General features: G+C 51.1%; 1 protein-coding gene across 1 annotated transcript in view; it reads left to right on the top strand.

Annotated features, from left to right (window-relative positions):
* The first annotated feature begins 3044 nt into the window (after window positions 1–3044).
* Window positions 3045–13528, top strand: part of GOLT1A (golgi transport 1A) — a 10739-nt gene continuing 255 nt past the window's right edge. Inside the window, exons 1-5 of the mRNA XM_084790801.1 lie at window positions 3045–3176; window positions 9828–9919; window positions 10739–10917; window positions 11613–11676; window positions 12374–13528. The exon at window positions 12374–13528 is cut by the window's right edge and continues 255 nt beyond it. Of these exons, the coding sequence (XP_084646927.1) occupies window positions 3152–3176; window positions 9828–9919; window positions 10739–10917; window positions 11613–11676; window positions 12374–12412 (399 nt within the window). The 5' untranslated portion in view covers window positions 3045–3151 and the 3' untranslated portion in view covers window positions 12413–13528. The remainder of the gene's footprint in view (window positions 3177–9827; window positions 9920–10738; window positions 10918–11612; window positions 11677–12373) is intronic.

The raw sequence follows: 13528 nt of genomic DNA, 5'->3' as shown, positions 1-13528 counted from the left end.
AGGGCCGCATGTCCCTGTTTCTCTTGTTATGTACATTTGCCTGGATTTGTTGATTATCCAACATAGATATTTTGTGGAGTTTTTTTTTTCTTTCTTTCTTTCTTTACAAGGACTGGGGAGTGGGGTCTAGAGGCAGAAACCAACCCCAGGCATGCTAGGAAAGCAATCTACCATTGTGTAATTAAAGCCCTTTAAATTCGTTATTTTTAATTTTTATTATTTTATGTGTATGAAAGCTTTGCATATGTGTATGTCCATGCACCATGCGTGTGCAGAAGCCAGAAGAGAGTATTGGATCCCCTGGAACTGGAGTTACAGACAGTTGTGAGTCACCGTATGGGTGCTGGGATATGAACCCAGGTCCTCTAGAAAAGCAGTCAGTGCTCTTAACTGCTGAGCCAGCTCTCCAGTCCCAGATCTAGCTCTTTTAATTTTTTATGTATTTATTTTTGAGATTATAATTACATCATCCCTACCCCACCCCCTTTCCTTTCCTCCCTCTAAATCCTCCCATAATTCTTTCCTTGCTATTTTTTAAATTCATGATCTTTTTCAACAATTGTTGTTACACATAAATATATACATATATGTGTATATATGTATAAAATACACAAATGTTAAATGTATAAAAATACATGCACAGTATTAGGTGTGGTGACCCATGCCTTTAATCCCAGTACTCAGGAGGCAGAGGCCAGCCTGGTCTACAAAGCAAGTTCAGGAAAGCCAGAGCTACAAAAAACAAAACACACACACACACACACAAATACAGCCCGCTCAGTCTGCATAATGTTACTTGCATATGTGTTTTCAGGGGTGACTATTTGGTATTGGATAATCCACTGGTGCGCTCCTCCCTGGCAAAGACTATTTCTCCCATTCTTTGTCAGCATTTCTCAGTTGCCTGTAGTTCTTAGTCTAGGGCTGAGGCCTTCTGGGCTTTGCACTTCCATCTGAGTTAGCGTGTCTGCTGATGTGGTCCTTGTTCAGCTCAAGCGAGCCAGACTTCATGGGTGTGGCTTCTGACATTCTTAGCAGGCATTACTCAGAGCCAACTCCCTGATCTTACACACACACACACACACACACACACACACACACACACACACACACACTTCCCAAATATTCCCTGAGCCTTAAGGTTTAGGAGTTGTGGAGTTGTTCTGGAGATGCATCCGTTTGGACCAGACTTCACAGCTCGGCATCTGGTTGGTTGGTTGTGGGTTTCTGCAATGGTCTCCATCTGTTGCAAAGAGATGCACAGTGAGGCCTACATTTCCTGTGCTAGACCCTGGAAAAGGATTCTTTTCAAATTTTCATCTTGAGGTGTGGTCTCATTAAATGGTTCAGACTGACCTTGAACTCTAATCCTGGAAGGCTTGAATTTGTGATTCAGCCCTCGGGGTAGCTGGGATGGCAGGTCTGCATGGTGCCTAGTATCAGGTTTTGGTCTAGCGTTTGCTCCCTACTATTGGGAGTGGGTGCCTTTTTGAAGAAACGATCTTACTAGATAGTACAGGTTGGCCCCAAAGTCATTGTGTAACCTAGGCTGGCCTCAAACTTGAGTTCCTTCTGCCCATGTGGCCCCTATGCCCTCGGTTTATATAAATATGACTCCCCTTAGGTCTGATCTAGGTTTTACTCAGGCATTTCCTAGGGCTGTACAACCTAGGTGTACAACCTGTACCACCATGGCTGGCCTGTTTACATATGAACATGTGGGTTGGATTTTTGTTTCTGCATAAAATGTCTCAAAGGTTATTTGTTGTTTTTGTACTTGAGACAAGGTCTCAGTAAGCACTCTTAAATGACCTGGCACCCACTATGTAGACCAGGCTAGACTCCAATTCACAGAGATCAACCTGCCTCTGACTCCTGAGTGATGGAATTAAAGGTAGGTGCCACCATACCCAGCTTGACCCCTGTTTTCTATTTCTTTTAAATTCAGACTCTTGTTTTTATGCATAGTACAAGTATCTGCCTATTCCGTGTGCATCTTTTTTTTTTATGTATTTATTTAGTGTGTGTGTCTCTGTCTGTCTGTGCTACATGGAGCTACTGGCAGTTGTGAATTGCCTGACATGGGTGCTGAGAACTGAACCCAGGTCCTCTAGGAGAGCAGGAAGTGCTCTTAACCACGGAGCCATCTCTCCAGCCCCGTGTGCATCTCCTTGGAGGTCTTGTCCGAGCTTTTGTATACTGACAGACACCGTGTCTCATAAATTGTTCTTGTGTTCCTCTTTGGTGTGGCTTTCCGTTTGCATATGGCATTTGGGTGTCATGTCACCTGAGAGCTTCATGCTGGAATCAGGGGCGCATTACAAAAGGGGGCTGGTCACACAGTTCCCACTGAAATGGGGAAACGTCATCAGAAACCACCTGCCTATTCTCTCTGTGTGTCTCTCTCTCCCTCTCTCTTTCCTTGGTTTTTCAAGACAGGCTCTCTGTGTAGCCTTGGCTGTCCTGGACTTGCTTTGTAGACCAGGCTGGCCTCGAACTCACAGTGATCTGCCTGCCTCTGCCTCCCGAGGGTTGGGATTAAAGGTGTGCACTACCATGCCCGGACACTTCTTCTCTTTTTAAAAAGGATTTTAAAACAAAAAACAAAAATACAAAAACACTGGGCATGACCGTGCATGTCTGTAATCCCAGCACTCAGGAGGCAGAGGCAGGTGGATCTCTGAGAGTTCAAGGCCTGTCTGGTCTAAAGTGTGAGTTGAAGGCCAGCCTGGTAGTAAGTTCCAGTCTAGCCAGGAGAGTATCTTAAACAAGCAAACAACCAAACAAACAAGCAACAACAACAACAAAATCCCAAAGGGTAAGGCATCATTCCAATTCTTTCCGTACTCTACCAAAACAAGTGAGAAAACACAGGCACGCCCAGACCCTGGCCTTTCCGTATCCAGTCCAAGCTGTTCGGAGGAGGTGGGCCAGAAAGGGGCCTTGGGAATGCTAGTTTCAGAACAGGCCTGTATCTTTAAGTAGCCAACTGTGTGTGGGGAACACGGAAGGACAGAAGGATGAAAGTTAATGATTTACCAGAGGCTCTTTCGCTGTTGCCAAGGGTCAGCTTCCCGGGAACATGCTCAGGACTGGTCCTCTGGCTCACGTCTAGCCGGCTGACCAGAAAGGCCCACCCGCGGACTGCAGGATGATCTCCATCAACGAGTGGCAGAGTGAGTGGAGCGCCTGGTGGGAGGCGTGTGGGGCTTTGGAGGAGGTCCCCGCTAGGGTGAGGAAACACGTGCTCGTCCCAACCTGGCTCTTTCACTGGGACCTACAAATGTGACCTCTGGAGCCTGTAGTTGGAGGCTGCTATGTTGGCATCCTTGAAGCTTTGGGGTCAGAGTGCCACCTCTGCCTTGTCGAGGGCGGGGCCCGCCCAGGCACTCAGGCTACCAGAGGCAAATTCAAAAGGCAGGCTGAGCCCCTCTCACCCACAGTTCTGAGAACTAGGATGACTCTGCCCACTCAGACATCTCCCCCAAACCTCAAGGTCTCCTGTGGGCCTGGGTCTGTATCCTCACACCAAACATCCCTACTTTCCCTTTAGGGGAGTAGGTGGGAGGCAGCCCACTGCCTGGGAAGAGTAGGTCCTGCACAGAGGAGGGAGAGCCGCCGTAGGCGTCACTGGGTAAGTGGCTTAGCTTCTGAGCCTACTATCTCCTCAGTGAACCTATGGCCACTGTCTGCTGTATGCCACACACTGTGCCAACACAGAACAGAATACCAAGAGTGTAGCAGGTCAGATAGTAATAAGAACCTTCCTCCCAGTCTAAAGCAAAACCGAGTAAAGAGGCCTTGGAGTCTGAAGTGTGTGTGTGTGTGTGTGTGTGTGTGTGTGTGTGTGTGTGTGTGTGTGTGTGCTGGTGGGGGTGGTGTGGGGAGCAGTTTTATATCTGTTGGCTGGGGAAGGCTTTCCTGGAAAGGGCCCTAAGTGGGGAGGGTTGCAGGAAGTGAGACGGTAAGGTATGCAGCCATCTGCGGGGAGAATGTTCCAGGAAGAGGGAACAGTCAGCAGAAAGGTCCTGAGGCATTACATCCATGGTGTGTGAGGCCCAACAGAGAGGCTAGTATGGCAGAAACATCATAGGCGGAAGGGAGGGCTTGGGTGAAAGAAGTCTCTGAAAAGCACCCATGGTGGACCACTGTGGAGAAGGCAAAGTCCAGAGGGTGCTGTGTGCGAGAGGTGTGACCTCTTTGCACCTTTTTTTTTTTTTTTTTTTTTTTTTTTTTTGGTTTTTCGAGACAGGGTCTCTCTGTGTAGCCTTGGCTGTCCTAGACTCACTAGGTAGGCCAGGCTGGCCTCGAACTCACAGCGATCTGCCTGCCTCTGTCTCTGGAGTGCTAGGATTAAAGGTGTGCGCCACCACGCCTGGCCTCTTTGCATCTTAAAAGCTGACTCTGCTTGCTGGAATGAGAACAGACTGTAAAGGGCGGGGCAGCAACGGAGAGGCAGGGCATGGGCAGTGCAGAGATGGGAAGCGGTCCTGGGGGATATGTTTGGAGGAATTTGCTGGAAGATGGGATGTGAGATATGAAGGGATGAAGAGTCAAGAATAGCTCCCTGGTACCTGAGGAGTGAACCGGAAAGGATGCGGAAGTGGGGAGCGGGAGAGCGGGAGAGCGGGAAGCCGGAGCCAGAGCTGAACAGGCTGGGTGTGTCTGCCTCAGACGTACATCCAGGTCAGACCTCAAGCAGGGAGGGGAGGGGAGAGGTCTGAGCTGCAAGAGAGAGACTTGTCTGCAAAGAGAAATGTAGGGGTCAACAGCGTGTGGATAGCTGGTGCTTAAAAGCCATGAGAATCTGTAGATCCCAGGGGCACAGCCTCTCGGCCTCCCCAATGCCCTGAGCCTCTGGGTACAGATGATCCCATTGTGGGAGCTGTCCTGGGCACTATGGAATTCAGCAATACCTCTAGCCACCCACCAGGTGACAGTAGCCAACCCTTTGATACCTTGTGACAATCAAAATAACTTCGTACCAAAACTGCTCCCCCAGCATTCCCACCTCGCAACCCAGGGAATAAAAAGACAAAGGATGGCAAAGCCCTGAGCCAGGGGCATGCTGAGGAGGGGGGGGGCAAAACCCCGAGCTAGGAGCATGCTGGGGGGGGGGGCAGAACTGCAAGCCAGGGGCATGCTGGGGTGGTATTGAGCACATTAGCTTTCAAGTGTGATAATGCGCTGTTAGAGGCCTTGACAAGTCCGTCCTATGAAGAATGACGCTTAGTCCTGCGAGAGGGAGAAATAACAGATTGCTGTCGGAGCACAGACACAGGGACAGGCTTCCCCGAGGAGCTGGAATTTAAGGCATGAGGACGGTCGGTGTTCCACACAGCAAGAAACCTCACATTACAAACATTCTGGGGCAGGAAAGGGTGGGCACTGTAGAAAACCAAAGGCAGGTGGTGTAAGAGGAGTGTGGTGAGTTCGAGAGAAGACCGGAAGGAGATCTTTGAGCGCACCTCCCCAACACACACACACACACACACACACACACACACACACACACACACACACATGCAAGGCATGTATGGAAAAGGGTCCCTGCTTCATTCCAAGCAGGTGGATTGGAAAGGATGCTATGACCAGCAGGTACATTTTCAATCCTCGCACGCTATGTGGAGGAGGACTGGGCATGGCAGTGGTGACAAACTGGAAACAAGAGGCTGATGGAGACTGTGCGGTGGGTGAAGTGTCCAGGAGAGAGCGGCCGCCTGACACTGGATTAGACAGGGAGGGTGGTGGGCGCCTCAAGTGACTTGGCAGACAGCGCCTGCATTGGTGCTGCAGGAGGCACAGGACAAAGAAAGGAAGTCTGGTCACAACTTGGGACTGGTGGCATGCGGCGTGCCCCGAGAGAAAATCAAGCCAACGGCCAAGCAAGCAGTGGATCTCATGCGTCCTGGGCGAGGGAGCACACATTGTCAGCACACATGCAGCATTTAAAGACGCAGGGAAAATAGACTGAGGAGAGAAGGGAGCTGGGCCCAAACTCCGAGAGAGCCAAATCACAAAAGAAAGTAGGGGGTGAAATTAATTAATTAATTAATTAAATAAAGTAGGTGCTGGCAAAGGGGAGGGTGGGGGACAGCTAGCCACCAGGGAGAAATCAGAAAGTATCCTAGGAGCCAAGAGAAGTGATTCCAACCAGATTCCGGCCTGCTGCCCGCTGCCAAGGAGTGACACCCGCTTGGAGATTTGGTTACCTGAAAGTTATCAATGGCCAAAGCAAGAACACTTTTTGCAGAAGCAGAAACGACTGCGTCGGTTAAGGTCACTTTTCCGAGTCTCAAGTGCACTCAAGGGCTGGACGGGCAGCAAACCCTGTTAGTGTTCCATTTTGTTTGTTAAGGGGAGTTAACCACAGCCCCTTCGAGGGAGGTTGTGTCAAGTTAAAGTGTGAGCTGTGGCCTCTATGGGCATGAGCATCAACTGTCCATCGCTTCTGTCAACTCTCCTTCGTCTGGAACAATTCTTTCCAAAAGCCACTTGACAGAACACAGAGGGGTACTCAAAGTGGCGTGTCAGAGCCCCAGCCTGAGGGCAGAGTGTCTCGTGGGTAGCCAAGATGGGGTGTGTAGGCTGTTCCCATGGGGTGGAGGCAGGGCCCTCACCCAGGAGGGCCCACGATGTCACCTGAGGGTAAAGGTACATCAATCAGAGGAAGGTAGGCTAGAAGCAAGTTCGCCACCAGGCTGCAGTAGGTTGTGTGTACATGGTGACATCTGGCAGATGGCTCTGCTAGTGAGCTCTGTCATAAAAAAGTCTTAGACAAACCTTATGAGGGGGCCGGCTACAAAATAAATGGCCTGAATCTGCAAAAGATCAAGGTCATGTTGAGGACTGACAGTGGGGGTCTTCCAGACAGGCACAGTGAAGGTAGCACATGCTGACTAGTTGCGTTCTTTTCCTTTGAGTGATATTGCCGGCACTCATGGGTAAAACTTGATTGGGGTCTGAGAGCTAAGCAATAGACTTCCACAAGTGTTAATTTTGTTTTGACACCTATATCCTGTGTATCTGAAGGGTCAAGGAAGGGCACTCCAAATAGTTCAGGGGTGACACCCACTCTCAAGTAGGTAAGGACAAAAGATAGAGTACTTCCTAACAGAGTACCTATAACTTTTGGTACATTTGTAATTGTACAAAGAGAAAAAGGACATAAGGGTGTCTTACACTTGTAGCCCCAGCTACCCAGAAGGCTGAGGCAGGAGGATCACATGAATTGGCAAAGAGAGATGGAGAACTTGGGAAAGAATGAATGTACTACACCTTACACAGGCTTGGGAAAAAGAGACCCATTCCCTCACTCCAGATGATAATGCCCTGTAGCATCAGCAAAACAAAACAAAAAACAAACAAAACAAAACAAAAACATGGAAGCTGGCATCCTGAAAGGCTGTGCCCTGGTCACTTGGCTTTGGGCTGCAGGCTGCTTCTGACAGCAATTTGGGAACCGCAGGACTTAGGGACCAGAGGCTGGAGAGTTGGGACTCAATGCAAGATGACATGTGACATGGGGAGACCCCAAACTGGACACCCAGAAGCCAGAGGAGGTGTCACCGGTTGCTAGGCAGTGGCCTGGAGCCAGGCCATCCTGAAAGCATTCACCTTTACTCACTTTGTGACTTGTGCAGCAGGGGGCGCTGCGACCTCTGTTTGAATCACCGGACCATCACCTACAAGCACATACATCATGTGTGTATACCTGTATGGCATGCTCGCCCAAACCCACCGCCTTCTCTGCCGTGGCTGCTATCCTGAAAGGAACTTTAGGTGCACAGCCCCCCCACTCCCCCCCCTACCCCCCGAATTTGACTGAGCCGCTGAACTACAGTAGAAGCAATGAGACAGGGAGCGTTTTGAAACTGTGTGAGAAGCACACTTCCCAACACTTGTCTATGAGCGTCTGTGTGACCCTGCCTGGATGCTGGAAGCAACTAAATGTGGTCTATAAGAAGGCTGATCCCAGCAGAGGAAAATTCTGGGATTGTACCAGCCTGTGAAGAGAGTACAGAACAAACTGGAAAGCGATCATTGTGCAAACCGCTATTGGAGAAGATGCCTGACATAAGAGAAATGAGCTGCACTCTGCGGGGGGTGGGTGGTGTTGGGGGTGGGGGCCACACCTGTGATACCAGCACTGGGGAAAGTGAGGCAGGGGGACCTGGGCTACATAGTAACATTAAGTCTTAAAAAGTTCAAAATAAGATGGGTGGTGGTGGTGGTGGCCACGATGGCCCACCTTTAATCCCAGCACTCAGGAGGCAAAGGCAGGTGGATTTTCATGAGGATCAATGCCCCAGCCTCTAAGCCAGAAGGCTCATAGCTGCTTGTGACTCCAACTCTGGGCTATCTGCCTGCCACTTCTGGTACCTTCTGCTGGTGCCCACACACATGGCACGAGAGAGAGAGAGAGAGAGAGAGAGAGAGAGAGAGAGAGAGAGAGAGAGAGAGAGAGACAGAGAGAGACAGAGAGAGACAGAGACAGAGACAGAGACACAGAGAGAGAGAGAGAGAGAGAGAGAGACAGAGAGAGAGAGAGAGAGACAGAGACAGAGACAGAGACAGAGAGACAGAGACAGAGACAGAGACAGAGAGAAACATAAAAGTTTTATTTTCTTTATTTTTATTTTATGTACATTGGTGTTTTGCCTGTCTGTCTGTCTGTCTGAGGGTGCCAAGTTCCCTGGACCTGGAATTACAAACAGTTGTGAGCTGCTATGTGGGTACCAGGAATTGAACCCAGGTCCTCTGGAAGAGCAGCCAGTGCTCTTAATCTCTGAGCCATCTCTCCAGGCCAAGTTTTTTTGTTTTATTTTTGCTGTTGGATTTTATTGTTGTTGTTTTTTCAAGACAGGGTTTCTCTGTGTAGCTCTGGCTGCCCTGGATTCACTTTGTAGACCAGGCTGGCCTCCAACTCATAGAGATCCACCTGCCTCTGCCTCCCTGAGAACTGGGATTATAGGCATGCAGCACTGGCTATCTCCAGCCCAATTTTTAACTTAGTTTTAAAACAAAGCAGCTTAATGACTCATCATTTGTTGCCTATCACAGGGGCAGAGAGTCAAATTCATACTTGCAAATTTGGTGAGGACTTCAGATCAGAGAACCCACATGTCTGTCTATTATTCCTGGAGGAAATGGTCAGACGTTCCATCATGTGCCCACAGCATAATCCTTGACCAAACAAGGTGTTCTGACTGCCCTGCATTTCTGTCTTGGCTTGGCTTTGTTAACTCCCATGGTCTTCAATGATGCCTGTGGGACATTGCTAATGGCTAGGGACACTGTTAGTGGCAGTCAACCCCGTAAGCTAATGACTCCACTGAGCTGAAGTTAAAGGAGACCAGAGGGTAGGGAGGTACCTAGGCCACTGTCACAGGATCAGCGAGCATGGTCCTAACTGGTGGCTTCTATTTTCCCAGTCCCCTGTGACAGGCAGTGTTCAGAGTCGGGGAGGAAGGAGAGAACATAGAGACATCATGGAGCCAGCCAGGGCCTGGAGCCTGTGGTCCTGAGCTTTCAGCTACTCTGTTCTCCCCATTGGGTGCAACCCCAGAGATCTCGGTGGTAGGAACAGATTAGGCAGCTTGCCGTGTCCAACCAGAGCCCCAACTCTGAAAACAGTGTGTTGCAGGCAGCAGCCGGAAGGTGCATTGACAAAAACCAAGAGCGCAAAGCAGTGTGAAGACTTCCCAGAAGGCCCACCGCTCCTGCCCATCTTCCATCCCCTGGGCAGCCTTCCCTCCCCCTGAGAGCCTACACAGAACCTCTGCCCTGTGTGGTAGGAAAGCTGAGGGTCTCCTTGACTTTTGCAGAGATCGGCGTGGGCATCACTGGCTTCGGCGTCTTCTTCATCCTCTTTGGGATACTCCTATACTTTGATTCTGTACTCCTGGCTTTCGGAAATGTGAGTGTCATGTGTCCCCACCCTGCACCCCACCCCTGGTCCATGACTCTCCTCCAATTCTAGGTACCTCTCCTGGATGGCCAGGAGGGTCAGCCCCGAGTTCATTCAGATGACGGCCATTCAGGGGGTGGGCAGCAGCAGGGCCTGTAGGCGTGGAGAACCTGAGATCATTACACCAAGCTCTCTGTGAGGTCCTGGGCTTCCCATGACAAATTAGACCCTGCCCCCACCAACGGAACCCTGCATCTGGGAACATGGATACAACTGGTACCTACTGGGGTACCTACTGTGGGAAAGCCAGAGTAAGATAAGCAAGGACCTGTGAGGAAGGAGTGGGTGGAAGATACTGGGGAAGGAAATGGAGGATCAAGCTCTCACAGGGGGCTGTCACATTGAGAGAAAAGGCATGGTGGAGGTGTGAGTGGGGGCATAGAACATACTAGAAGAAAGCCAGAGAGTTCAATTTTACGGAAGTCTGGGCCCCCATAGAGGAACCACTGGGAACTTTGCTGAAGGCCACATCGTGGGGACTCTTTTCAGGAACTTTGGGTACAACTTCTTGTCTGTAAAAGGGGAGGTTACCACTCCACAGCAGCCTCCCTGGGTCTATACAAGGAAGGAACCTAGAGCTGAGGAACTGGGTGGCAAACTAAAGACCTTCAAGTCCATCCCTCTGCCTCAAGGCATTTTTGTTCCATACCAGCTAGGGTCATTCCCAGCTCTGGGATTCTGCCCCACTGCTGGGTCACCCCCCCCCCCCCCAGCCCCAGAGATGGAGTAGAACTTACACACCTTGTCCTCACATGCCTGGGTCTGCAGCTGCTGTTCCTGACTGGCCTCTCCCTCATCATCGGCCTGAAGAGGACGTTTTCCTTCTTCTTCCAACGACACAAGCTCAAGGGGACCAGCTTCTTCCTGGGGGGTGTAGCCATCGTATTGCTGCGCTGGCCCTTGCTGGGCATGCTCCTGGAGGCCTACGGATTCGTTAGCCTCTTCAAGTGAGTACCATCAGCCTCAGTAAGTTTAGGGTCTGGGGAGAAGTGGGCCCAGTCACGGTTTAAGTCTCTAATCTCCTAACTTATCCAAGGCACTGGGGGTTCACTTCCCAGCCTGGCTTCCTCCATGCCCCATGAAAGCTCAGGCATCCATCCCCTGTCAGGCTTAGCCAGTCTGAAAGGCAAAGGTAGCTGCAAAGCGAGAGGGGGAGGGAAGCGGGGAGGATGCTGAGGCACAAGTGCCCTGCAGCCACCATCCATGCCAGGGGCTCAGCCGCTGATGCAGATGTTCCCCACCCCATCGAGCAAAGAGAAGGCATCAGGCCAGGATAATAATAACCATGAGTGTAAGTCACAAAAATGTGTATCCTTGGAGCTGGGCTTTATGTGCGCCCCTACGACATCGGTACAAATACTGCTAAGCATGTTTGAAAACCGGCTGTGGGTTCTGAGAAGTGAGGGGTGCGTTCAGTGTAAACACAGGTCAGCCGCCATGTGACTGTAAGACATCTGGCCTCCGGCCCTGCTTCCCAACCGTTCTACTCTGCTGATACTCTACTCAACAAAGCCCAGGGCCTGTCTGTCCCTAGAGCTCAGTAGCTGCTCTCCCAGCAGCCAAAGTCTGAGCCTTTGAGTAGGGCTCCCTTCCCCCTCCCTCCTAGACCACTTCTGACCCTTATCATCTCTCCTGTTCCTAGGGGCTTTTTCCCTGTGGCCTTTGGCTTTTTGGGCAGTGTGTCTAACATCCCCTTCCTGAGCACGGTGAGTAGATGGAGCCTGGGCTGGGCTGCAGTATCCCGGGAGAGAGAGCGTGTGGAAGTGGTTAAGGTGTCATCCTAGGTGCAGCACCTCCCCCTTGATTCACTGAGACACACCCACACCAGCTTCACAGCCCTCCCCCCACCCCCCCCACCCCCCCCACCCCACCCCCCCGCTCCACTTCTCCATTTGATGAGATCAAAAGCGAGCCCCCACCCCCCACCCCCCACCCCCGCTCCACTTCTCCATTTGATGAGATCAAAAGCGAGCCCCCACCCCCCACCCCCGTGGGCTGGAGTGGCTAAGGTGTGGGTGGAGAGAAGGCGGCTCCCCAACCGAAGAAAAGAAAACGCTAGATGACCCAGGCAATGTGTGCCGGAGACTTCTGGTACACTTGGTTAAGTCTGGGTCACAGGCATCTATGACAGCTGGTGACATCAAGAAAAGCAAGGAGCAGAGCCTGTTCTGGGCCCCACACTCATTTGTGAAGTCCCTCCCAGGAGCACACTGAGACACCTAGGAAGGGGCCAGAGCCCACCTCTTGGAGCGCCTGCCAGCTGGGCACACTCCACCGTCACCACTCTCCCTGTGTAGCGGCAGCATAAGCAAAGCCCTGCGTCTCAAGGCCAGTTGGGTAATAGCCTGGATATGAGTCTGCTTCTCATTCTTTGTCTTGAATAATGACTCTTGGCTCCCACAGCTGTCCCAGAGGCTTCAAGGCTCCAGCTCCATGGTCTAAATTGCCGACATGAGCTCCTTGAACTTGGATTGTTGGTAGAGGGGCTGGAGGGGGGATGGGGGCTATCTCCATGTGCCCCCCTCCCCAGCACTGACTTTCTTCCCGTCACTCATGGGCGTCTCGGAGTCCAGAAAGAAAGATGGAGCTGAGCGACTGGTCGTAAACCCCCAAGTCACCTCAAGAAGCTGCCAGGGGCGGAAATCCTGGCCCTGATGTCTAGTTGGGGCTGGACGCAACATTCCCCAGCCAGAATTTATGCAGGGGTGCGGGCTGTGAAGATTAAATCCCCAAGCTGTGAATATGTTTGAGATTGGGAGTTGATGTCTGCAGCCCAGGATCTCCACCGGAGCCCTAAGGAGAGCCTGCAACATAACCCACCCCCACCCCCAACTCTGATCCCGCAGGACATAATTGCAACCTCTCAGAGTCAGACCCTGTTCTTGGTGTAAAGTTCATTTGTTCGTGCTGGCATTTAACATCCCCAAGGGCTCTATATGACTCTAAGCCTCCGTCAACATTAAGCACCAGTGGGCACTAACGCCAGGTAGCATCAGCGAGAGTATCTCAGCCTCAAGGTGATGGCTCCCACACAGGACACAGCAAGTAGAGCTGGTGCAGAAACGGCATGAGGGTTGGGGTGCCACTCTCTTCAGAGAACCCAGCCTGACAGAGGAGGTGCTCCTTGTTCTGGGGGAGCCCCTCCCTTCGTGGTAGAAAGAATGCTTGTTTTCTTTTTCTGAAACAAGGTCTAAGGTTGGCCTGGAACTCACAATCACCCTGCTTCAGGCGTCACGAGAGGTAGGATCATATGCAGGATACACTACAGTGGCTCCGAAGGAGTTCACGCAGACAGAAGGAAGGGTACGCAGGCCAGGCTTTGGTGGCATGCGCTTTTAATCCCAGCACTTGGGAAGCAGAATCCAACTTATCTCTGTGAGCTCAAGGCCAACCAAAGTTACAGTTGAGACCTTGTCTCAAATAAAATGATAATAACAACAACAAAACCGTTGTGGGCAGAAAGGAGAGAGGGAAGAAGGATTGGAGTCACTGTGAGCATCCGTTGAGCCCCTTTCTTTTCATGCCCAGCAGTGGAGTGGTATCAGGGATATGATGGGG

This window comes from Acomys minous, assembly GCF_964271855.1.
Source record: "Acomys minous genome assembly, chromosome: 1".
Lineage (NCBI taxonomy): Eukaryota > Metazoa > Chordata > Mammalia > Rodentia > Muridae > Acomys > Acomys minous.
This window is presented reverse-complemented; position numbering and strand designations above follow the sequence as displayed.